This window comes from Ascaphus truei, chromosome 8 (genome assembly GCF_040206685.1).
Source record: "Ascaphus truei isolate aAscTru1 chromosome 8, aAscTru1.hap1, whole genome shotgun sequence".
In the NCBI taxonomy this organism is placed as follows: Eukaryota; Metazoa; Chordata; class Amphibia; order Anura; family Ascaphidae; genus Ascaphus; species Ascaphus truei.
The window spans coordinates 43,444,830-43,471,110 of record NC_134490.1 but is presented as its reverse complement, the minus strand read 5'-3'; the positions used below and the strand labels follow the sequence as shown (position 1 = coordinate 43,471,110).

At 43.8% G+C, this 26,281-nt stretch overlaps 2 protein-coding genes across 7 annotated transcripts in view; one reads left to right on the top strand and one right to left on the bottom strand.

Moving 5' to 3' along the window:
- Positions 1 to 779, bottom strand: part of LOC142502166 (uncharacterized) — a 117,533-nt gene extending 116,754 nt beyond the window's left edge. Inside the window, exon 1 of the mRNA XM_075613041.1 lies at positions 677 to 779. The gene's annotated coding sequence lies outside the window, so the exon portion shown is untranslated. The remainder of the gene's footprint in view (positions 1 to 676) is intronic.
- Positions 780 to 14,604: 13,825 nt separating this feature from the next.
- Positions 14,605 to 25,986, top strand: LOC142501620 (uncharacterized). Of its 6 annotated transcripts, XM_075611740.1 has the most exons (5): positions 14,605 to 14,818; positions 16,296 to 16,452; positions 17,989 to 18,090; positions 21,361 to 21,438; positions 24,406 to 25,986. In XM_075611740.1, exon 5 carries the CDS (start codon positions 24,580 to 24,582, stop codon positions 25,768 to 25,770), a length of 1,191 nt encoding a protein of 396 aa, XP_075467855.1. In that variant the 5' UTR covers positions 14,605 to 14,818; positions 16,296 to 16,452; positions 17,989 to 18,090; positions 21,361 to 21,438; positions 24,406 to 24,579; the 3' UTR covers positions 25,771 to 25,986. The 6 variants fall into 6 exon arrangements, with proteins under 6 accessions (XP_075467855.1, XP_075467857.1, XP_075467852.1 ...); XM_075611742.1 differs by lacking the exon at positions 17,989 to 18,090; XM_075611737.1 differs by lacking the exon at positions 21,361 to 21,438.
- Positions 25,987 to 26,281: the final 295 nt, after the last annotated feature.

Below are 26,281 nucleotides of genomic sequence, written 5' to 3'. Positions count from 1 at the left end.
CTATCACGTTCCATTTCCTAACTGGTACTCTAGCAAGAAGGGATTGTGCATACATCTGATTACCTTATCATTGCAGAAGAGCAAACAAGATTGGCAAACACTCATTCAGAGGTTAACATGGACTTTAAAATACATATTTGTCTGATTTTATTAAAAGGCACCAGTCATCAAGATTTACCCTAGTAAATAGATCACATCATTAATTCACTTTGTCATGTGGGGTACTGTATATTTAAAACTGACTTCTACCAGGTACGCACAAAGCACTTTTTTAAGGGACTGATTCACTGAATTTGACAGTAGCATTTAATGTATTATTTTATCCTTAACATTTTTAATATGCGTCTAATGTATATTTCATGCAGAAATCTGAACAACTATTAATCATTAATATAGAATCTCGCATGCCAAAAAAAGCCTACACATATGGAAGATATAGTATGCAGAACATAATAATTATGAACATGATGATAATAATATAATGAATCAAAACACAAAAAGATACTGCATGTACAAATATATAGACGTATACAAATAATATGAAACAATTACACATAAAATGGTATATACAAATATTAATAGCAAATATGAACATATGAAATATATTGTATACTAAAATATTTACAAATAATACAAAACAGATGAAAGGTATTGTATGCAAAATTTTCCAAACTACCTGCAACTCTATATGTATCAGTATAACAGCTCCAGATTCTCTTCCTTCCCTTCTCCAACCTTCAGCTGGAAGGAAGAGGAGAGGCTCTCTCCACTGATTGGCTGTCCGAGTGCTGTGATGTCATCTCCTTTTTGCATTAGCCTGTACTTCTGGGAGTTGTAGTTGGAGCTCTAGCTGCCACCATTCTATTGATCCGCAGTGTGTTTGCAGTGTTTTTGCACGGGGATTTCAGGGGGTTATATGTGCTGCACAGACATGTCAGACCCTCCAACACTGGGCACATGGAAATAGGCACTTTTAGTTCCTCTGTCAATGTGGGATACAGAAAGCTTACACTCAAGTGAGTACTTTTTATGAAGGCTATTTCTATTTAATTTAAGAAGGCATCGTAACACATGCTACATTATCCATTTTACCAATAAAAGACTTTTATTTCCGGATTTTCATTTATATTCTAATACTAATCAATGCATAAAATGGAAATAATTATAATTGAGCAAATTAGACAATGATCGAATGTAACTACTGTAGCTGGCGGTTCACAGCTTCAACCAATAGGAGAGCTGCAGGGGCGATCTCAGATCGCACAGACTGGTAGGTACAATAAGTACAATAAATATGCACAGTACTGTACCTGCTAAATAGGCACAGTTGTAGAGCATATCTTAAGCTTGCTGATTTGGAGTCAGACTTATTGATGTGTGTGGTATACGTGACTTCAATGGAGTCTCACTGAAAAATCAGTATATCTTTCTTTAAGATGAGTACTTCAGTATTAGGTGATACATTTTAATTTGGACTAACAGTAGATATTATAAGACAAACGTTCAAGAGTTCTTTCTTCCTCGGGTCAGCAATACTGATTTACAAAGATTCCATGAGCTTTCACAGACGTAAAAATAGAAAAACAAGATAGCCATCTAAGGCACAGGAGTGCAATATCTTCCTTCTTTATGTGTGTTATTGTGTGTCTGTGTGGGTTTGTTCTGGTTTGAAGGTTTTAGCTGGTTTCACTAATGTAGCATCCTTAGGCTGCGCAATAGTGCCGGCGACGCGACGTCGCGTCAAAACAAATGCATTGAATCTGAAGCATGCGCTTCTAGTAGGCGTGACGGAGCGACCTGAATCTCTGTAGTCAGTAGAATTTGATTTTGACAGCGACGGTCTCACCATGTGAGAGGCTGTAAACCAATCAGATAGCTTCTGATGCAAGGAGAGGGTGTTTGTGCGTGTGATTGTGTGTTTGTGTGTGATTGTGTGTGTGTGCGATTGTTTGTGTGTGTGATTGTGTGCAGGGCCGCCAACGGGGGGGGGACTGCCGGTGTTGGTGTCCTGGGCCCCGTGGGTCAGGTGGCCCCGGCCGCCCGGGGCCCCTGCGCGGCCGGGCCAGTGCATTAAAAAAAAAAACGCTGCATCCGGTGCCGGGTCTCTTTGATGGCAGCACCGGAAGTCAACTGGGCTAAGCTGCCAGCGTCAGAGGGAGGACCGGCGCACGCGTGAGCAGCTAGCGTGGGACAGACAGGTGCCTGCAGCGGGGCAGGGCCGGCACCAACTGCTGTGACCTGCCGCCAGGCCCCCCGCAGTCCCGCCAGCCACCGCCCCCCCCTGCCAGCCACCGCCCTCCCCCCCGCAGCACCGCCGGACCCCCGCCACCGCTCCCCCCCAACGCAGCACCACCAGCCACAGGGCCACCGCCCCTCTCCGCAGGACCGCCAGCCCCCGCCACTGCCCCCCCCCCCCCCGCAGCACCGCCAGTCCCGCAGCACCCCCCCCCCCTGCAGCCACCGGCACACCGCCCACCCCACCCCCCTGCAGCCACCGGCACACCGCCCACCCCCCCTGCAGCCACCGGCCTGACCAGAGATCATCCCCAAGGTAAGCCTGATTTTTATATGTATTGGGGGTGTATTTTATATATGTATTGGGGGTGTTGGGGTATTTTTTTCGATGTATTGGCGGGTTGGGGTATATTTGTATATGTATTGGGGGGGTTGGGGTATATTTGTATATGTATTGGGGGTTGGGACGTGTATTTTTATATGTATTGGGGGGGTGGGGGTGTATTTTTATATGTATTGGGGGTTTAAGTCCAAGTTGCGCTAAAAAAAAAAATTACGTGGTATGTGCGCTATGGGTTGGGGGGTGGGGGGTGGCTGCTCCTTTCATTTGTCCTGGGCCCCACGATTTCTTGTGGTGGCTGTGTGTGTGTGATTGTTTGTCTGTCAAGTGACACAAATTCAGCATACAAACAGAAATTACAACTCCTCTCTGTTTCAGCCTTCCCCCTTGCTCTTGTCTCCGCCCCTCTGCCTTCCCTCTTGCCTGACATCACTCCCCTTGTAGCAAGAGACGATCTCCCAAACTCAAATTACTACTTTTGCAAGGGCTACGGAGACGGGTGACGTCATCTGTAGCCGGCACTATAAGCGCAGCCTTAGGCCTCGTTCAGGATGCCTGCTTCGCGAAACGTCCGAAACAAAGTGTTAAACTCAATAGCGGTTGTCAGGGTAGCAGCTACCCTTGTCTCCGAAGTACGGAGTTGACGCTGCTACAGTTTGCATAAACAACTCAAGTTGTTTTTTCAAGCTGCAGCAGCATCACTGGTACTTTGTTAGCCAATCAAATCATTCTTGAAAATTATTTGAACAGAGCAACACCCATCCCTAAGCTGAAGTCTGTAGACCCGCCTCCTCAACGCTAGCAAAGGTCTGCTGGGGATGATGTGCACACATCGCCCAGCAGACTGACACGCACACGCGGACGCGCGCCCTCCACCTCCTGTCTCTGCCACCCTGAATGAGGCCTTAGTCACATTTGCTGCATTGAATCATATACACCACATTCCTGGATGTGCAGCAGAATGTTTCTGTGACATTGAATGTTCTATGTTTGTCACTGTCTGTGGGATCTTGGCAAATATGTTTGCAAAGTTTGCAGCGTGTGTTGTTGCATGGTCTTGTGCCATCATTAACAGCGTCCTTCAGCTCGTTATGAAGTTTTCTATTGACTAACTTTTGTCTGAGGATTGGCGGTTGCTGGAATTCAATGAAGAGTTTTGGGGAAGATGTATTTTAATGTTTCATCCTCTGTCAGCATGGGTTGCAGATCTTAGGCTGCGGCCCCAGTGCCTCCGCTGCACGCGCAGCTAAATTCCCCGGTCTGCAGGGAGCTTTAGGGGTAAAGACAGGGGGGCGTGACGGGGGCGCGTCAAGTGCCGACGGGACCGTCTGTGGGCAGGGAGGAGGTGAGAGAGCTCAGGCGGGGCTCCAGCTCAGCCTCGTCTGACTGCAGGATGGCCGCCATCGGCCTGTAGCGCGAAGAGACACAGAACTTGCCTCAAGTGAACAAAGGAGGCTGTCTTGTTCCCCTGCCCTCCGGTGGTGAGTTCAGACCGTTCTGCGAGCAGATCTGGTGGCCGGCTCTGTCGGGCCGGGGGGGTAACGTGACTGCAGTTCGGGTTAGCTGCACCCACAGAGCAATAAAAAAGAAAACTGGGCCGTGCAGCCGCCTGACTCAGGTGTTGTCCTTGTCTCTGCGTTCCAGCTTGCGTTCCAGCCAGATCCTAGATGGTCGGAATTAAAGGCACAGCACATCCAGGCAAACTCAGCTGTGGGGGGACGGACAAAGAGAGGAAAAAATAGCTCTGATCTGATATCCCCATCTTCCTACAACCATATTATCAATAAAATTGATCTCTTCTCACCCCCCACTGCCCTCCCCCCAAAAGGAGAAAACAGTGAAAAAAATAATTTAAAGTGGCAGCACCCAGGCAGCACCAACCTGCACCTCAGATCCCAAGAAAAGTCAAAGCCACAACAGACCCCTCACTTACACTATTACTGCTACAGGATTCAGTAATAGAAAAAACAGTAAGATTTTGACTATGTACACAATGTTTACAATAAAACAACCGACATTCAACCACGAAGTGAAAATTAAAATAAACAGCCGTGAAACACCATTTTTTCAAGAATGACTACAAGGTCTCAGAACAGGAAAACGACATTAAATGTAAAAAAAAACTACTTTCAAAACCCGGACATGGCGCGTGCAGGGAGAGCTAAAGCCTCAGCATCCAGCTATGGCTCTGACTCAGAGAGAGCGAGTCAGAGAGAGAAAGAAGCGCTAGCGCAGACAGGGAATTGGTCACAAAAAGCGACCGGAAATGTGATCTTAATAAACTGTTTAACGATATGAAGTCCCTATTTCAGGCAGAATTGAAAGAGTTGAGAAGGGATATTTCCCACATCGGAGACCACACACAGACGAGTTGAGGAAAAAAATGGATTCAACCATCAAAGCCCTCCGCAAAAATGAAAAAACGACCACATACCTAAAAACACAAATTGCTGCTATCGCAGATTGCAAAGAAGACTCGGAAAACAGGGTCAGGCGGAATAATAAGAGACTCAGAGGGATTCCGGAAACTGTTTCAGATATTAAGGAATTCATCTCAAGATGGCTGACCTTCCTGCTTCCTGCCAAAACAGAAGCTGAACTAGATGTCACAGGGCTCTGATGTCAGGATCGCGCCTCCGCTGTCCACGCTCCCCCGCAGCTACTTACCTCCAGGGCGGCCCGCGCGGCCACATCCTCCACTCCTCCGGTTCCCGTCCTCACGGCACGCCGCCCCCACCTCCTGGAGACACGCAGTGAGTCCCGTCTGCGCACACATCTCGGCGCGTCATGCTCCCGTTGCGTGCGCGTGGGCAGGCGCACGTCTTAAAGGGACAAATGCCTACAATAATGCCTGGATTGATCTCAGGTGGGCTACATATGAGCTACACCCTGCCTCAGCCTATCACCGGTCTACCTACACCTGAACCACTCCTCCCTTCTCTCCCTGATTGGTGCTTCCCTGTATTTGATCTCATTCTGCCCTCTAGTCATTGCTGAGCATAGACCTTTCTATGCACCGTGCTCACTTGCAGTCTGAGTACCTGTCTACGTTTATTCCGAATACCTGTTGTGACCCTGCTTGTACCTGACCTGTCTCTTCTTGTTCCCCTGAACCTTGGCTTGGCTAACGGACTTCTTCGCTCTCTACTCCACGAACTCGGCTTACGGACATCTACTATTCTACGCTCTCCAATCCTCGACTACGGCTCACGGATCTCGACCATTCTACGCTCTCCAATCCCGGACCATAGGCAAGTACCCGCTACCCTCTCCACTCTCCTATCCTGACCCAGCTACGTTCACGACCCTGCAATCCGGACACACCCCCGGGGCTTAGGGCGGTGGTTATATATAATCCCCACCTCGGCCCCGCGGTTCAGTCCAGGTTGCAGTGAGCATCCGTGACATTATGCTCAGCCAAACGCACCTGGACCCCGCTGATGTGGCCCAACAATTGCAAAGAATTTAAACAATGTTTAAACAGGTGGAAAGGTGTTTGAATCAGAATAATCGACACATGGAGGGTTTCCAACGTTCACTAGGTGATTTAGATGCCCGGGTTGCCACCCTCCAACCCGCTGTACCTAAGCCTGCTGTACCGGCACCTAGCTCTGCTCCGCTCTCCCGAACCCAGCCTTCCGACCCCTAACCGCTACGGAGGCGACCCCTTGGCATGCTGGGGTTTTCTTAATTAGTGCTCCATACAGTTTGAATTACTGCCTGCACACTTTCCTTCTCCTCGCTCTAAAGTGGCGAACATAATCTCCCTCCTGATGGATGACGCCCTGGCCTGGGCCTCACCAATTTGGAAGCAAAGACCCGATCTCACGTCTGACATTGACCGATTCACCGCAGAGTTCCGAAGAGCCTTTGACACTCCAGGAAGGAAGGTAACGGCAGCTTCTTCTCTCCTAAATATATCCCAGGGGAACGGCACGGTGGCACGATACGCTCTCGAATTCCGCACGATTGCCACCGAGACCGGGTGGAATGATGAAGCATTGTCGGCGGTGTTCTGGCAAGGGCTGTCCAAATATCTCAAGCGTACTGCCATCGTTGGAACGTCCGTCGGGATTAGAGGAGTTAGTGGCCCTGTGTATTCGGATGGACCAGCGTCTCCAAGAAAGGAGGACGGAGAGAGGTAAGCGCTTTCGAAGTTCACCTACATGTTTTCCTTCACCAATCTCCAGCGGTAGTTCCCCAGCCGTAGTCGTGGAGGAACCCATGCAACTCGGACTTACCCGTCAGTCCACTGAAGACAGACAGCGAAGACAACGCTCGGGACTCTGTATGTATTGCGGCAACAATCTCTTCATCTTTACTTTAGATTTTAGATAGCAGAGACAGGAAAAAAACAAGGGTGTCCTGTTTCAGGATAATCAGGTGATAGAGGCTGCAGAAGAGTCTAGAGCTTTGCCTGGAGAATACCTCTATACTTCATACTGTGTCATAAACTACATCACAAATCCAAGATGTATGACTCATGTAAAAAAAGTTAAGGAGCTCTTAATATTATTATTAGGATCTCAAACATGGATGCGTTCTGACTTCTCTGCCTCTACCAACATGGCCACCAAGGCAGGAAGTCAGCCATTTTACGGATTGCTCACACCTGCCTTCTCCCTTTTTAAGGCTTCCATTCCCCTATCTCCTTGCCTGTGAAAGGTACTTCCTACCTTGTCTCCTGCTGGAAGCCTTGTTCCTTTTCTGCCTGCCGCCAAACTACTTTGCCTCTCTCTCCAGCCCTGACCCCGAAACTGTGACTTTGACCATCCTTCCTCTCTCCTGCCCTGACCCCGGACCCCACTATTCTACTGATTCGGGATTTAGATCCCAAGTACGGGTCGGGTCAGCCTCTACTCTCCACTGCTGCCTAGCGGGTCTGTCTCCTTGACAGTACAATGCAACATATGCAGCCATAACAATTATTTAACAATAAATGGTTTTGCTCTATTGTGTACATATCTTTTAAACTCTAAAGAGTGTACTCCGTTCTTTAAAAAAAAGTCTTCTAAGATGGTACAGTAGTACTATTAATAAAGAATGTATCACACAATACAATGGAACACTTAATTCATAAGTAAAAGATCTTTACTGTCTAAAAGGTCACAGGGAAAAGCCTGAATCCTTCTAATTTCTCTGATGTTTAATTAGAGATGAATAGTAAAGGAACCCTTTTCCACATTCAGAACATATGTAAGTCTTTTCTCCTGCATGGATTCTCTGGTGTGTAGCTAGAGTTGAGCTCCGGGTAAATCTCTTCCCACATTCAGTGCAGGTATGCTGCTTCTCTCCTGTGTGGATTCTATAGTGGGTAACTAGATTTGAGCTATTATTAAAGCTTTTTCCACACTCTATGCTTGCATATGGCTTTTCGCCCGTGTGCGTTCTGTGGTGTAAAGCCAGATTTGAGCTCCGAGAAAATCCTTTACCACATTCAGGGCATCTAAAAGGTTTTTCTCCTGTATGAATTCTATAATGGACAGCAAGATTTGATGTGTTATTAAAGCTTTTTCCGCATTCAGTACATGTGTAGGGCTTCTCTCCTGTGTGGGTTCTCTGGTGGCGTAGAAGGCTTGAGTTGTGAGAGAAGCTTCGGCCACAATTAGAAAAAAAAATGGCTTCTCCCCACTGTGGCTTCTCTCATGCATAACGAGATCTGAAGGGTATGGAAACCTTTTCCCACATTCATTGCACTCATGCATTTTCCAGTACAGATTTGGTGCTGTATTAATGTCTCTGAATTGCCAAAGTTTTCACCAAATATTGAATACAGTACCCACACATGATCTCCTTGTCTATTTTGGTTTCCACTTGGAGTGGATGCGAGGGGTGATTTTCTTTCTGAGTTTCTCAGTTTAGTCAGTTTGCATAGACTCCTACAGTTTTTCTCCTCATATTGCGAATCGTTTATTGGCCGATGCGTTGAATGAAGAAATGTATCAGTTATCTTGCTTATTTTCACTCATAGGCCAATTATCTGCTGCACTGAAATACAAAATTAAAAAAATGTTTAATCAACGTTTTGGAAAGAGTTATAAAGTTTAAACATAAAATCAAATGTTTGACATTCATATTTGTTTTGGAAGGTGGGGGGGTTGGAAGAAGCCTTTTTGGATTTTCTATGTCATTTATGACCTCCAGTCCCACCATGACCCTGTCCCTATCTGCCCCCATGACACCCTCATACTCTTGCACCTCTCTCTGCCTCCATGACCTCCCCTCTCCTCTTTCTATCTCCAGTTCCTACACGATTCTGTCCCTCTCTCTGTCCCCATCACTCCCCCCATGCTCTTGCCCATCCTCTCTGCCACAATGCTCCTGCCCATTTTTCTGCCCCCAGCCCCCCCCCATGCTTCTATTCCTCTCCCACCCATTGTTCTGCACCTCTCTGCCTACATCCCCCGATGATCTCTACCTCTCTGCCCAACCCCTTCCCCCCATAACCTCCAAAGATGCTTGTCCCACTCTGCCCCCATGGTCCTATCCCTCACTCTGCTGCCTCCCCCCTCCCCACGGCCCTGTGCCTCTCTGCACCGATTCTCTTCTCCTTGGGCAGGTAGCTTGTTTTTAAATAGCACCCCCAGAGATTACCGCTAGATAATAACCGATGTGCAAGAGGACAGAAGGTGTGGGGGAAGGGGGTCTGCCTTCCCACTATGTACAACCATACCAAAGCTTGGGAACCACTGAACCCAATTTCTATAAGCACTGCATAAATGGTTGGTGCTATATCCTTAAAATTACACAAGTATACAGCCTTTCTTGTAATCATACTTAAAGGTGTGTAGTCTTCCTGTGGAACAGTATGTAATGTAGTGTATTACATAATTATTCATACATGACAAAATGTATGTGCGTGCCTTCATTATTAACAGTGTATAATGCAAACTCAACCTAATGTTAGGCAATGTTAAATTACATTATCACTTTAAAAACCCAAAGGGCAGTGAGATCTCATTTTCATCACAGGGTGAAAGGCAAAATGCATTGAGTACAGTATATAAAAATATTTCCATACAAAATTGACAGCATTAAATAATAGAATATCACGTAGAAGGCACTGTCTAGTAGAAACACAACTGCCTTTGCAGCGATAAAATGGCATTAATCTGGGAAGCATCATAGGTAAGAAAGTTGGTTATCGCCACCAAAGATCTAACTCTTTGAATGTGAGTCATTAATCCTAACCCAGTGTCAAATGATAAGAATCATGATATAATCATTATTGTCAACCTTCTTACATACAGTATCAGACTGAATAGATGCGCACAAAACAAATACCTTGCTCCATGTCAATGATCAAGCATCATCAGTACTGTAAGTATGCCTCCAAGAGTTTCAAACTGCTATGTGAATGATGACAGTCACCACAATGTGAAACCGCAAATCTCTTTTGCCTTTTATTGACATGCTCTATTCTTATATATCTCACCTGCACTGGTATTTGCAGTGTTCACACTCCAGAGTGATCTGGTGGCCTTGTACACCCAGCATCTCACCATGCTTGACAAAATCTTAGCCTAGTTATGCCAAGGAAGTATTAATTGAGGATTTCTGAATTCACCGAGGCGTTTTTTGTTTGTATGACAATATTCTCAATTATTTACACGTCTATGGCTGGGATTCATTAAGCCGCGATGCAAGATAGAGCACCGTGATGTGGCGTTAACTGTAATTGAAGTCAACGCAGTGAACTCCAAAATTGCAGCTTAGTGAATTCCAGCCTATTTGCTATATAGTTATGTTAAGTTGTCCTGTTTTGCTTGGCAATTTTTTCAGATAATTTGATGAGCACAAATATTTGATGAGCACAAATTCTAGTCGTCAATTGAGCCCTCTGACCTTTATAGTTAATACCAGCATCTGAAGCTCCCTAAGCCCAGTGCACAAATTCACGAACACTATGATACTGTAGCTGAATCAAACAGACCAAGATTGCAGAAAATGTAATATAATAGCCAGGGAGAGGTTCTATGCCAGCTAGGCAGCAGAAAGGGACAGTTACATTTTAAATTCTGACAGCACGTTAATGGCAAAACAAAGACTCAGAGAAAAGCAGGTTGCAGACTATAATTATATAAATATGACGAATGAATGATAAGGAAGAAAAGGGATAAACAAAATAGTCAGAAGCTGAGATATGAAGGTGCAAGAGTCTTTTGAACAGAATCAGATAAATGGACAGAGAAACAGAGCAACTCAAAGGGATTCCTCTGCATGCATATTTATTCTTTTCTAAAGATTCTTCACAATACTGTACAATAGTGTGTATATTGTCACCTCTAATTTTCCCTGCTCACTGATTTTAACTGTGCATTTTATTCCAAATATTAGTTAAAAACCTAAATGAATATAGCTACTGAGCCCCTCTACCTTAGTGACATCAGTAGACCTCAAAGAACCTCATCGAGAAGATTAAGATAAATATTTTCTAGAAAGATCCTTTGTATTATGGATAAAAAACAGCTCTGTGCTGTCTGATGGGATGGAGAAAATGGGACTAAACAGTAGCATGTCATGTGAACACGCTTGTAGAGGGAGAAAGGGGGTGGCCCGGTATTAAAGGGGTTGCACCCCATTTGGTCATCCCCTGACCCCACCAGGGAGACAAGGGGTTAACTGGACTGCGGTCCAGGAATGTGGTTTACCCCTTGTTTTATCATGAAAATGTATATTCCCCTGTTCCCATGTTTTATTGTTATATCAGTGTCTGCATCACACACACACTGGGATCCATCCGGGAGGGTAAGGGTTAATAGTTCTTTAGTGATTATAGCCCTTTGTGTAATTTTCCCGCCTTTTCAGGCACCATTTTGCAGAGTCCCATAGGCCGCCATTAGAGCTCCATGCATTTCAATGGCGGATCTAGCTGTTTTGGACCTGTTTCCCTCGAAGACCAGCAGGTGGCGTCCGAGAGGAGGAGCGGCGTTTTCCCATTGTAAGTCAATGGGCTCATTGACTTCAATGGAGATTCCTCTACTGTGCTTTCCAGGAACTAGTTGGCTGCCGTCCAAACCGCAAAGCGGATACTTTGTCTGAAAAAGAGCTTTGATCACTGATTAGTCAAGTTGAAAGTCAAGTGGCGTGGGAATCTTCAGTTCTAGGGCACCCAGAAATAAAATTCTTTTTGCCCCTAGTTCCTAGACCTCCCCCCACTCGACCACCACCGGGTCCCTGAATCCAGGACCCCCGGAACGGGTCGAGCTGCAGAGATGAGCGGGTCGCGCCATAGGTTCCAATGGCGGCGGCAGAAGCAGCTCAAGAAAATGACTAAGTCAAAAAAGCTACAAATCATGAACCCATATCTCCGGTTCCGGAGGGTCCCGAGGGCCAGGGTTTGGGGTACCTGTAGGCACTGTTCCGGCATGGCTGCAGAACCATCCTTGACCCTCTCGGACCAACCCGACGGAGTATGGACCCCCTTGAAGGTTCGGGAATTTTCCCCTAGACTCCAATGGTGGCCAATTTCCATTGACCGGCTATGGCAGAGAAACCCCATAGGCTTCAACGGCGGCGATGCCCCGTTGAAAGTCTATGGCGCCGGATTCCCATAGCCGCCAACGGTTTGCCATTGAAAGTCTAAGCCGGCGGAGCCCGTTGTTTTCAATTTGGATTTAGTGAAAAACCGTGATTTAATTTACAGCGGAGATTTTTGTATTAAAATAGGAAACGGTTTAAGTTGTATTTGTGTATCTCCGGTTCCGAAGGTCGTAGCGGGCTGAAACTTGGACCATATGGTGTCCCAGTTCCGGCATTGAGATCTGGGTAGTTTGGACCCGCTGGACCTAACGGAACCGGATATTTTAATGTGTTTGTATTTTACCTTTAATACTGTATCCCAAGGCAGGGATAAAAACCAGAGGAAATTCCTTTGCACAACGGGAAGCATATGGTTAGAGGGGCGACCCAATGTCTAGGACTTAAGTGCTGTTCAAAGGATTTTGCCACCTTCACTGTTTTCCTGAAGGCGGAGACGCCTCAAACTAGAGTGATCTGTGAGTGTCATGTTTTACAACTGTGAACAAGGGGCATCCTGCCAGATATCCCTTTTGCTAGACTGGCTGGCGTCCCTGATGTAAATGTGGGGCTACAGAAATGAGACCCTCAGGGCCCTAGTGCGCATGAGCTAACTAACTGGGGGGCATGGATTAAAATGTGTTCCCACGTTAAAGATTGGCTACAGGTAATTGCTGTCCAATAGCCTGTACTCAATGTTAGGAATAGGGTTACAAAGATATATAAACTGTGGTCAACCCTATATCCATTGTCTTCTGATACCATCTTGATTGTTACCTGATTGCTGGAGAATTGCTACTTGATACTTCTCATTCCCCATCCCCAAGTAAGTGTTACTTCTTGCCTGTTACTGTACTATATTGCTGTGTTCACCTATTTAAGGAATAAATATACTTTATTATATCTAAGCCTCGTTCAGTTCAACACAGTTATTTGGTGTATTATTATAGCCTGTCACAAAGCTCCCGTCACAACGCTGCTGAAGGCTTTGAGAATTTACACACACAAATTTAAATTAAATAAAAAAACGCTATGAAATAAACATAATGTTGCTAATCTGCTTTAAAGCTGCAGTTCAGTCAATATCCTGCATGGTTTTTTTTTTTTAATAAATCAGTTATGTAGTAAGAAAAAATACTTTTACCATTTTCTGTTTTTAAAAAAACAACTTTGAAAGACCAATTTTCTTGTATTCTATTTTAACAGCCATTTGCTAAGGCACTGCCCCTTCATGTCCTGTCACAAGCTCTGGCACACCCCTTTGTCAGCCCTGCCCTCCCTCTAGCACTTGTCAGTGCAGGAATGCTCATGAATATTCATGAGCTTCCACTGCCAGTCAAGCAGATTATAAACAAATGCCAGCTTTTAATATGTCACCAAATTTCGACCTATCAATACATGGAGAACGAATTGACCTGCAGATATACAGTTCTTTAGGTAATTAGAGATTGCACACATAAAACTATTGAAGTAAAAAAATAAATGTAAAATTTTTTTTAAAAAAAAGACTGAACTGCAGCTTTAAAAGGCCTCACATTTAAAAAAAAAGTCGTATTACTGTGAAAACAGCGGGACAGTCAAAATTTAGCATGTACATTGAGTGAGAACACTTACTAGGAAAGGAAATTTGAGGATGTAGAGTTATTTTTTAAGTTTAACATGTGTATAGTGTACTCAGCGCTTCACAAAGATTACAGTACAGGGAATTATAATAATAAATTAAAATAAGCAATAGGAAAGGAAATCCCTGCCCCGAAGAGCTTACAATCTGAGGTATGATGGGAAACTTAAGGAGTTTATTTCTCTTGGCATACGGATTGATCTCAGAATGCAGGAACACCTGTCTGAGAAGTGCCGTGCTGTAAGGAGCCCGATGACTCTGTTGGCCCCAAATTTCGTTTCTCCGTCTCCTCCAGATGATGAGTCTATGCAGCTGGGTACTGCCAGACTGTCAGAACAGAAGAGAAGCAGGAGACCTGTATTGTGGGTCCGGAACCGTGACTGCCCGATCGTCGCGGGGCCACGAAAACGCCTGTGTCCAGCAAAGTTGGAAGAACATTCGCTGGACATCGCTAATAATAATAACTACCGTCCTTCCTCCCTCTGTGCCTTCCCGGATTCTTCTACCGGTTTTCCTCTCATGGGGTTCGGCCTCATGCTCTACTCAGGCCTTCGTGGATTCCGGAGCAGCCGAACAGCACGGAATTCCCCTTTGCTCTTTGGAGATTCCGTTAGAGATTGCGGCGATCGACGGAAGACCCCTAGGACTTCGTACCATCATCCAGGAGTCCCTGGTAGTGAACATCGGAGTTCTACATAAGGAGCCCTTTCATGGTAATCAACTCATGAGGTTTTGCAAAATCCGGCCTGGGTTTTCAGTGTCTGGACCAGGATTTTGCTCTAGCTCGCCCTCTGTGGCAGGATCCTCCATTTTTGCTCCTGGCAGCTTCCTTTAAAAGGACTGCCCTATAAGCAGGAAGTTACTGAGCAAAGTTTCCGTTCATGCTGATTACATGCAAAACACTTACCTTTTGTTTTCCTCGTTACAAGACCCGGCTATGTACCTCGAGCACCCCTGTCTTCGGTCTGCCTCGACCTCTGCATTTTCGCCGACTATGCAACTCTGCTGCCAACCCTGACCTTTGGCTTACGACTCACTAGTCTATCAGGACTCTGTACCTCGGCTCAGGTCGTTTCATTCATATTCTTACCTCAGCCCTGCAGGTCAGTTTCCTGCTTGAAACGAGCATCGTTACAGAACAACAACATAAATGTGATAAAAGTACCTTTAGAATATCATCATATTGCAGACATCCAACAAGAAGCAGAAGTGTAGGACAGCATAACTGTGACGTTTCAGATTAAACACTTTATTAAGCTATGACATTGGCAATTTTCTTTTTCTATGCCTCCAGTAACTGGACAAACCGATTTTTTTGTTTTTTTTAAAGACCACCTATGTTTGTAAAGTAAAATGCGATTAATTTCAGAAAGACCCTCCCCTTTCTTTTTTTTTTTTTTAAAGCAGTCGTACTATAAAAAGCTTTCTAAAAATGGATCAAAAGAGCTTTTCTCCAATGTGTAAGAGGTTTAGAATTTCATAACCCTTAAATGCCACTGGGGCACTGAAAAAGTTAAAAATCATACACAGTATTGGAACTTTTTTCCCAAGCCATGTTGGACCAAGTGAACTAATGACAGTGATGTTTCATGGGAATATACAATCGCACCCCTTTCCAGTGTCAGATTGCCATGTTTAAGAAAATAAAGTATTTAAATGTATAGATACCCTTTAAATAGGTCTAAGCCACTGGTACTTTTTAGCCCTACGGGGCACTGTACCTTTCAAACAAAATTGAACAAGTATGTAAAACGCTTTATTTTAATGTTTTTTATTACAGAAGGGTGATGTGTTATTGTGTTTCTTACGATTCCCCATATTCTGTTAATGAAAAGGACAAGCAAAAGACTAGTTACCAAGTGTATATGAAAATCCTTATACTTGACTGATTCTGTAAAGAATAATGCTACAAAAATTCATTAGTTTAGCATCATCCTGCCACAGTACATCACAATATTTTAGATTTCATGGGATGGGGGGGGGAGATATGACAAGTTTTTATTTTGCAAACACAATAACGGCTTCCACTCGACTGGGAATAGCCATGCGGCTATTTACACTCAACTGTGTATATCCACTGCCCACAATAACTGTGTCTGTTGTTGGTCTCATTATTTATCTTCATAATTATTTGCATATTTGAATCCCATGTTGTCTAATGCCATTTGTTTTGCTGTGACGTTTATAACTATAATACAGCATTTTCACTACCTTTAGTTCACTTTGAGCTTTATTTTTAATAAAAAATACAAACTGTAGAAATGTGTAGTATGTATATATATTGGCTACCTGTCGCTTTCTATGTGCTGGGCTATATACTGTATATCAGCTTCTGGTCCTGTACCCACCTCCCCCCAATTCTGAACTGGAAGGAATGAAGAGTAGACGCAGGGAGTCTCTGCGCTGATTGGCTCATGCCTGCCACGTCTTCCCGCACGGAATTCTGGGAATTGTATTTCCTCGTCCTATTCAATCACGATGTGTCTAACACACAACAGGACTGCATGTTCCACAGTAATTCCGAACAATTCTATGTACTAACTATCTAGCACCTAAACGCATCATTCCACTTTCCCGCAGCGGATTCTGGGAACTGTACTTCCTCTTGTGATCAAACCCATTTAACCGTGGAGAGCAATTCTACTACAAGTCCCAGAGTTCCTTGCGCTCCGCATCGTCTTCGGTCAGGTTACTCCTCCAATCACATAACAGCTAACGAGGGTTTCCGGCGTGTCAGGTAAGAGTGTATTGTCTCTGGCAGCATAAGCTGTCTTAATTTTTGGTGCGTGTTAGAATTGTGTTAATCATTGTGCAAATAAAGAAACGCTGTAATTAAAGCAGAAATCCAACCACACAACGAACATATAATATCCCGCCACAGTGCATAGCGGCCTTTTTCAACTTTGACATTTACATTTTAGCTACTGACATTATTGGTGTTTTTTAGCCAAACAGCACAAATTCCTTTACACAATGACACACAGTAACACACTGACGCTAATACCCACAGTCTGACAGAGACACATTGCCGTGTACAATGATTATAGGAGATCTACATATGATCCACCCTAACACATGTATGTTGCACGTACATATAGACTAACATGTTTATTGCTGATATTTGTAAGCCTGGTCTTTTTTCGTTTTGTTGCATTTATGGGTGCTTGGACAGTACTGTGTATATGTATATAAAAAAGAATATGTGTATTATTAATTTTGAGTCTTACTTTGGTAATAAACTACATTTTACTATGTTACTTTTAAATATAATTGTAACTAACATTTTTTTTTTTTGCTGTGTTAAACCCATTTATTATTTTATTGGGATTGGCTATTACCTTGGCTACCTTGTGGGGTTATTCAAATCCGAACAGGCGTTAACTTCTATTCAAGTCAAAGTGAGTTAATACTCATAACAAAGCTTTGATGAATTGGTTGCTTGTCTTAATATACAAATAGCAGTAGCCATTTTAACTTCCCTGGGAGATAAAAATTTGAACGCACTTATCTCTCCATAATGTAATTGCAGAATTTAAGAAGGGGTATATTTTAAGGACCGCAGCCAAATGGCTTTATATTGGGGAAAATAAAGGAAATATTTATTTCTTAATGTGCGTAATGCAGATTGCTACAGTAAGATACAGTAAGATAAATAAGTGCTTAATGCCATACTGACAAACTTTGAAAGCTTATACTGTATCGTGTAAATGAATTACTACATGAATGATGGCTTACATTAAGGTAATGACCGTATGCACCAGGTGAATGAATGACAGCCTTATATAGGGTGAATGAATAAATGATAGGCTACCCCAGATAAATGGATACATTTTTTTTTATCGATTACACCAAATGAGTTAATAAATTACAGTCTACATCGAATGAATGAACAAATAAATGACAGCCTATACTTGGTGACTGAATAACGACCAGCACCCAAAAAATCTTTTATCGATGTATTCAAAAGCTCATCGGATGAAAGACCGCTTTCATCAGATTTATGAATGATTCACAGCCCCCCCCAGATGTATGAATGAAAAACAGCCTAACTCAGGTGAATGAATTGACAGCCTACACTAGGTGACTGACTGACTGGGAATGAAAGACAGACTACACAAGGTTAATTCATGAATGAGGTTTAGTACAAAAATAACATACAAGCTTATTAATTTAGGGCTCTCTGTTACTGACGTGTGATTTTGTGAAGCTTCTATTAAGGAATATGAGTTTCCGGTCTTTCCTTTGCTCAGACTGTGCTCCTTCCTTTCCTCAGACTATGTGAGCTTCCAGCACTAGACTTCCTCCATCCATTAACTCTGCTTCCTATTCCTGGCTTGACTATTTGGACAAGTTTATAATCAAATGCCCTGATAAGGTATGACCTGGTCAACTACAGTAGTTACTGTGAAGAAAGGACATGGAGCTATTTTCTTTAAAGGTGCAGTTCCACTTAGAACCAAAGTGTACTAATGACAGCTACTTGTGACATGTTAAATCATGCGTGTATGTATGTGTGGGTATATATATGTGTGTGTGTCTGTGTGTGTGTATATATGTAGGTACTTGGAACCTTATTTTATATGAATATGCTACTGCAATATCAGTAATACAAGGTCATATCATCATAATGTGAATGGAGTGGCCAACTTCTTAAAACCAGCCTCTACCTACTAGGGTATCATAATAGGGAATTTATTGTAGTGATAAATATCAGTTCAATAAGTAATAAGACAATGTTTTTTTTTAAATGAATGTTAAAAATAATGCATTTAGAAGGTACGTTAGTACAGGTGTGCGCAAACTGGGAGGCAGGAGATTTTGCTGGGGCGGGCCGTTGCAGAGGCCCAGTGCTCTTCCCCACGGCATTTAAATGAAATGTCGGGGGATCGTGTGAGGCCTCTGCAACACTTTACTTACCCAGATTCAGCCGCTCTGTGACACGTCGCCATGGCAACGCAGTTAGCCACATTGGTTTAGACATGTTTTTTTTTTTTTAAATATTTATTACCCAAGGGTACTGTTCTAACAAGAAAATTACTTTATTCAAGAGATTTGATTAGGGTTGTCGATTTAAGCCACAAGTGCACACATGAATAATACCAACACCAGTTATTATTAGTAAATGCAATTTATTGGTCACTGAGGTTCGGGTATAATCAGGACCTTACAGCAATCAGAATTCCGCACGACATTAGTTTCTGTGCTGGACAAATGTGATCACGGAACAAATCAAGGCATTCAGCCAACATCCCAGCTATGAGAACCAGGGCAGTACAGCGATAGTCACGCTTCTCATAACACACTATTTCAGCAGTTATTTTCCACCTGTATCCTGTTCACAGCAAAAGGCAACTACATTTATGCATATCTGTAAGAGACAAAAGTTAACCCATCATGCACCTTGGCCATCAGAAACACAGCAAAACTCCATTCTCATTACAGGTACACACTAATAATACACACGTATAAGTGTGCCTTTCTAAAAATGTTTTAAAGACTGCCTATTTATCTTGTATTGTATGCCTTTATATAGCACCATTAATGTACATAGCGCTTCACAGTAGTAATACGCGACAATCATATAAATAACAAATAATATAAATAACAGGTCATGGGAATAAGTGCATCAGACATAAAAGTAACATTTAGGAAGAGGAGTCCCTGCTCTGAGGAGCTTACAATCTAATTGGTAGGTAGGAAGAACGTACAGAGATAGTGGGAGGGCATTCTGGTAAGTGCGTCTGCAGGGGGCCAAGTTTGATGTATTATGCGTATAGTATTAGCCACGGTGCTACTCATATGTTTCTTTAAGCAAGTGTGTCTTAAGGTGGGTCTTAAGGGTGGATAGAGAGGGTGATAGTCGGGTATTGAGGGGAAGGGCATTCCAGAGGTGCGGGGCAGTCAGTGAGAGGTTTAAGACGGCAGAGGGCTTTAGATACAAAGTGGGTAGAGAGAAGACATCCTTGAGAAGAACGCAAGAGTCGGGATGGTGCATAGCGAGAAATTAGGGCTGAGATGTAAGGAGGGGCAGAAGAGTGTAAAGCTTTAAAAGTGAGGAGAATTTAGTGCGAGATGCGGGATTTGACCGGAAGCCAGGAGAGTGATTTCAGCAGGGAAAATGCTGAGACAGATTTAGGAAAGAGTAGTGTGATTCTGGCAGCAGCGTTTAGGATAGATTACAGGTGAGAGGCAGAAAGGCCGGACAACAGGAGGTTACACATCTTTTCCTGCAAAAATGTAATCCCAAATTATTCCTTATTTCCAAATTGGTCTTCTAATTATAGAGGTAAATAAGAATTTTAATCAGTTAGTGTTAGGACCTGCGAATTTGGTCATGCCTTGATGTGGCTCGCAGGCTTATACGCTTTGGCCAAAGGGTTAACTAAATAACCGTTTTCCAAGAGATGTATAGGTACAGTTGGGTCCGGAAATAATTGGACACTGACACAATTTTCATAATTTTGGCTCTGTACGCCACAAGAATGGATTTGAAATTAAACAACCGAGATGCAATAGAAGTGCAGACTTTCAGCTTTAATTCAAGGGGTTGAACAAAAATATCGTATGAAACATTTTGGAATTGCAAACATTTTGATACACTGTCCCCTTATTTCAGGGGCTCAAATGTAATTGGACAAATTAACACAATCATCAATAAAATGTTCATTTTTAATACTTTGTCGAGAATCCTTTGCAGGCAATGACTGCTTGAAGTCTGGAACGCATGGACATCACCAGACGCTGGGTTTTCTCCTTTGTGATGCTTTGCCAGGCCTTTACTGCAGCTGTCTTCAGTTGTTGTTTGTTTGTGGGTCTTTCTGCGTTAAGTTTTGTCTTCAGCAAGTGAAATACATGCTTGATCGGGTTGAGATCAGGTGATTGACTCGGCCATTGCAGAATATTCCACTTCTTTGCCTTAAAAAACTCATGGGTTGCTTTCGCAGTATGTTTTGGGTCATTGTCCATCTAAAGTGAAGCGCCGTCCAATCAACTTCGCTGAATTTGGCTGAATCTGAGCAGACAATATATTCCTATACACTTCAGAATTCATCCGGCTGCTTCAGTCTTCTGTCACATCATCAATAAACACTAGTGACCCAGTGCCATTGTAAGCCATGCATGCCCATGCCATCACACTGACTCCACCATGTTTTACAGATGTGGTATGCTTCGGATCATGAGCCATTCCAAACCTTCTCCATACTTTTTTCTTCCCATCATTCTGGTACAGGTTGATCTTAGTTTCATCTGTCCAAAGAATGCTGTTGCAGAACTGGGCAGGCTTTTTTAGATATTGTTTGGCAAAGTCTAATCTGGCCTTTCTATTCTTGAGGCTTATGAATGGTTTGCACCTTGTGGTGAAACCTTTATATTTGCTCTCGTGAAGTCTTCTCTTTATGGTAGACTTGGATAATGATATGCCTACCTCCTGGAGAGTGTTCTTCACTTGGCTGGATGTTGTGAAGGGGTTTTTCTTTACCATGGAAATCCTACGATCATCCACCACTGTTGTCTTCTGTCCAGGCCTTTTTGTGTTGCAGAGCTCACCAGTGCGTTCTTTTTTCTCAGAATGTACCAAACTGTTGATTTGGCCACTCCTAATGTTCCTGCTATCTCTCTGATGGATTTCCTTTTTTTTTTGCAGCCTAAGGATGCCCTGTTTCACTCGCATTGAGAGCTCCTTTGGCCACATGTTGTGGGTTCACAGCAACAGCTTTCAAATGTAAGTGATGGCATTCCTGTTCAGGGATTGAATGTGGAGTTCTCCCTCCTCTCCCTTCCTCCTGGGTTGCTACACTGGCCATATGTTGCTTGTTGATCGCATCGGCTCCGCATCCGGGTATACGAGAGGGCGTCGGTGACTTCTAGGACGCCGACTACTCATGATGTCTCGGCCCAAGGATTGGACGAAGAGTTCCCCTCCTATCCCCACCTCTATCAGCTGGGACATTTAAATAACGTGGTAATTCACTCAATCAAGGACAGGGACTACCATAGATGAGTGCATGAGAGCCACTAACAAAATCAAAATAGAGGGGGAATTTGGGTCCCCCTGTGTTCCTTGTGCACCCTTCAAAGTGTAGTACTGTACTACTGACTGAGCACCACTTGTGCACCCTTTCAAAGTGTAGTACTCTATAATAACTACTAATTGTTGTAGTGAGATTTGAAAAAAACGGGTACCCGGCCAAAATCAATAGTTCTACCCGGCCGGGTACCCGGATACCTGGTTTGGCACTTACCTGCAGGGTGGCGGCGACATCTAGGAACAGCAGCAGCTGGGGTTTACAGGGGCCTCGCACGCTTCCCAAGGGCACTTAAATTAAGTGTCGGGGAAGCGGCGAAGGCCTCTGTAAACTGCACTTACCTTGCTTCTGTAGATGCGGCAAATTATGCCGTGAGGTCATGTTACATCACAATGACAATGCCAGAGGCAAGGTAAGAGGTGGGGGGCGGGGGGTGGCGCAGAGAGGGGAACAGCCGGCAGGGGGCGCAGGGAAAAAAAGATTGCGGTCCCCTGCTTTAGAAAGTGAGGACACTGGGGCGCAACCTGAATGTGCAAATAAAGTGTAACAGGGCGAGAAATACGCAGTAATAAGGTAGTGGGTGAACGGCAGTGAGAGGCCGAGAGTATTGGAAAATATACTGGCCCAAACTGTCGCTCCTGCTCAGCTGAAGGAGAACCCTGCTTTAACCTATAAAATATATCACTATATGGTACTGCGCCTTTAGTAATTATCTGTCTTAGAAAGATTCAATCATCCTTTAAGTGAATAATTGCTTATTTGTATCCTGTGAAAAATGATGGTTCTTTTGAACCAGTGCTTGTTAGCAAATTATGTGTATCTGTCTGATGAAAGATCGCATCAGAACTACTTTATAAACCAAAGACAAAAGAAAAATAAAATACCTGTACATCGAAGGATTAACAAACAGTCCTTTTACCGAAATATATTATTTAAAGGTTGTAAAAAACCTTGAAAGTATTTGTTTGAAACTTAAACATCAATGTTATGGATCATTCTTTGAAAATTACAACATGTAAAATATGGCATTTTATATGGGTGTACAGTAGAACAGTTTTTAATAGTTTGATCAGTGAGATGCTTCAAACAGTTACAGAATAGTGTTTATTTAAAAGTAAAAAATATATGTTTAGAAATACTTGCTTGACAAATCACCCAAAAATCTACTCGCCGAACCAAAAAATCTACTCGCCACCTAGTCCCGCCCCAACCCCGCCTCTAGTCCCGCCTCTAGTCCCGCCCCCAATCCCGCCTCTAATCCTGCCCCCAGCCCCGCATTTAAAAAAACATAAATGAAATAAATTGAATAAATTCCTAGTAAGAACATTCGTTTTTGACATAAATTTATTTATTGTATTAAATTATACTACAATTAGTCCGTGTGTGTGTGTGTGTGTTCTGGGTTACGGGGGATTCCAATGTCTTCTGTGTGAAGCTTGAGTCAGATCTGGAAGAAAGCAGTATAGGTTATTTCGGTGTAGTATAGGGCAGTTAAGATATACAGGGTAAATAAAATATCCAGATCCAGATTGTGAGACAGAGAGAGGGTGAGAGAGACGGAGAGAGAGGGTGAGAGAGATGGAGAGAGGGTGAGAGAGAGACGGAGAGAGGGTGACTGGGTGGGGGGATGGGGTGACTGGGTAGGGGGATGGGGTGACAGGTGGGGGGATGTCTGACTGGGTGGGGATTACTGACTGTCTGACTGGGTGGGGTGACTGGGCGACTGGGCAAGGGGGTGGGATGACTGACTTTTGACTGACTGGGTGGGGGGGGGGTGACTGGGTGGGGGGGTATGACTGGGTGGGGGGTAGGACTGACTGGGTGGGGGTTGGGGGGGTATGACTGACTGGGTCGGGGGGTATGACTGACTGGGTATGACTTACACTTATGACTGACTGGGTGGGGGGGGGTATGACTGACTGGGTGGGGGGGGGTATGACTGACTGGGTGGGGTGGGGGTATGACTGACTGGGTGGGGGGATGACTGACTGGTGTCCTACACGTTCGTTCTCTCTCTCTCTCTCTCTCTCTCTCTCTCTCTCTCTCTCTCTCTCTCTCTCTCTCTCTCTCTCTCTCTCTCTCTCTCTCTCTCTCTCTCTCTCTCTCATACACACACACACACACACACACACACACACACACACACACACACACACACACACACGAAATCCCCTGTTGTCATCTCCTGCCCCGCGCGAGCAGCCACGGGGACAGGAGCGGAGACCAGAGGGGAAGCGGGTTCGGGGGGTGAAAATTCCCCGCTGTCATCTCCTGCCACGGGCGTGCAGCCACGGGGACAGGAGCGGAACCGGAGGGCACGCGGGACGGGGGGAAATACCCCGCTGTCATCTCCTGCCCCGCGCAAAGCAGCCACGGGGACAGGAGCGGATGAGGGGGGAAGCGCGAGCAGGAGACAGGGACAGGAGCAGCCATTACTTACAACTGCAGAGAAGGGCTCCATTCCGTGTCACGACCAATTGGCCAATCAGCCAGGAGGATATTTTTTTTTGTTATTTATTTTTTTAAATTTCCGCAGATCAGGGGAAAAAAGTAGCTGGCCACCGGCCAATTTCCGTTCGCACCTGGCGAGTGGGCGACCGGGTTTGTCGAGCACTGCCTATAGAAATACCTATAATTGTCTTTTTCTTTTCTTCTTTTTTTAGGTGTTAATTACCCACTATTGGCATGCCACTGCTATTCGTTCACTTTGGTGCTAGGAGAGACTACACTTTAACTAACTTTATATAGTCTTTACCTAATGTGTCTTCTTTTCGAGCAGAGGATCCCATGAGTGGAAACGAAGTATTTTGCACACGTGCTTATTCCCCAAACTGACTATGGAAAATAGCAGTCATCAAAAAAACGACAACAATCAGGAAGGAAACAGCAGGGTCCCATCTAAACCAAGAAGGAAGTGCAAAACAACTGCAAGGTATTCCCCAAATGAATTAAATCTCGTAGGAAAAGGAAAGCTCACAAACACCCATGCAGATAACCACAGAAAGCACAAAATAAGAAAGAAAAAAAAATCTTGGAAAGAGAAATGCATCAAGGAGAATTCAGAAACCGTGAACAACTTCAAGAACATTCAAGCGAAATATACGTGTACGGATTGTGGTAAAACTTTTCACAGAAAACCAAATTATACAGTTCATCAAAGAACCCACACTGGGGAAAGGCCATACATATGCAGTGAATGTGGAAAATGCTTTACTCAAAGCTCAAGTCTATTTAGACACCTTAGAGTCCATGCTCAAGTGAAGCCATACACCTGCACCGAATGTGGGAAAACCTTTACGCAGAACTCACATCTTATAACACACAAGAGAATCCACACAAGCGAAAAGCCCTACACATGCAGCGAGTGTGGGAAATGCTTCAGCAGCAGCTCAAATCTAGTTAAACACCGCAAGGTCCACACAGGAGAGAAATCCTGGCACTGCACTGTGTGTTGGAAAAGCTTTTCCTGCAGCACACAACTACGGGCGCATCTTAGAGTCCACACAAAAGAAAAACCATATGCATGTAATGTATGTGAGAAAAGCTTTAGTAGCAGCTCAAATCTGGTTACACACCAGAGGGTCCACACAGGAGAGAGGCCATATGTATGTAAGGAATGTGAAAAAAGGTTTACTCAAAGTTCAGCTCTTATTCAGCATCTTAAAACCCACGCAAAAGAGAGGCCCTGTGTCTGCACTGAATGTGGGAAGTGTTTTACTGATGATGCAAGTCTTGTCAGGCACCAGAAAGTCCACACAGATGAAAAATTATACACCTGCTCTGAATGTGGAAAGAGTTTTAGTGGCAATTCAGCTCTTGTGAGACACCAACGAGTACACTCAGGAGAGAGACCATACTCCTGTGCTGATTGTGGGAAGACATTCAAAGATAAGTCAGCTGTTGTAAGACATAGTAAAATCCACATAGAAGAGAAATCATTTGCATGCACTGATTGTGCAGAAGTATTAAGTGATAGTTTGAGTCTTTTAATTCATATGAGAACCCACACTCAAGTAAAGGTTCAATAATGCACTGAAAACCAGAACTCTGCTTACACAGCATAAACATCACTACAACTGAAAAGTAATTTTAAAAATTATGGATTGTCCATTGGAAAAAAAAAAAAAAAAACCCCCATATAAAATGTGGGATTTTATGTAATGAACAGTATTATTTGGGGCTGGGAAACAGACATTGTAATTCTTTTTTATATCAAAATAAAGGAAATGTATTGGCGCAAATTCTATATTGTATGATATTCTTCAATGTGAGTTTCATGATAAAACATTTTATCCTATGTAAAATGCTGATCGGGCATACAGAATCTTTTATTTACAAACCAGTAGTGCCTCTATGTTTTATATATGAGCCTGAGGTAGAAATAGTTTTTCAATTTTCGGGACCGTAATACCTCCACTTTTTTTTATTTAGAAACTAAGGCCCAGATCCACAGAGCCCCATTAAGTGAGGTAACGTCACGGTATGCCTTAACGTGTAACTTCAAAACTCAATAACGCTACATTGAGGACCAAGTGACTT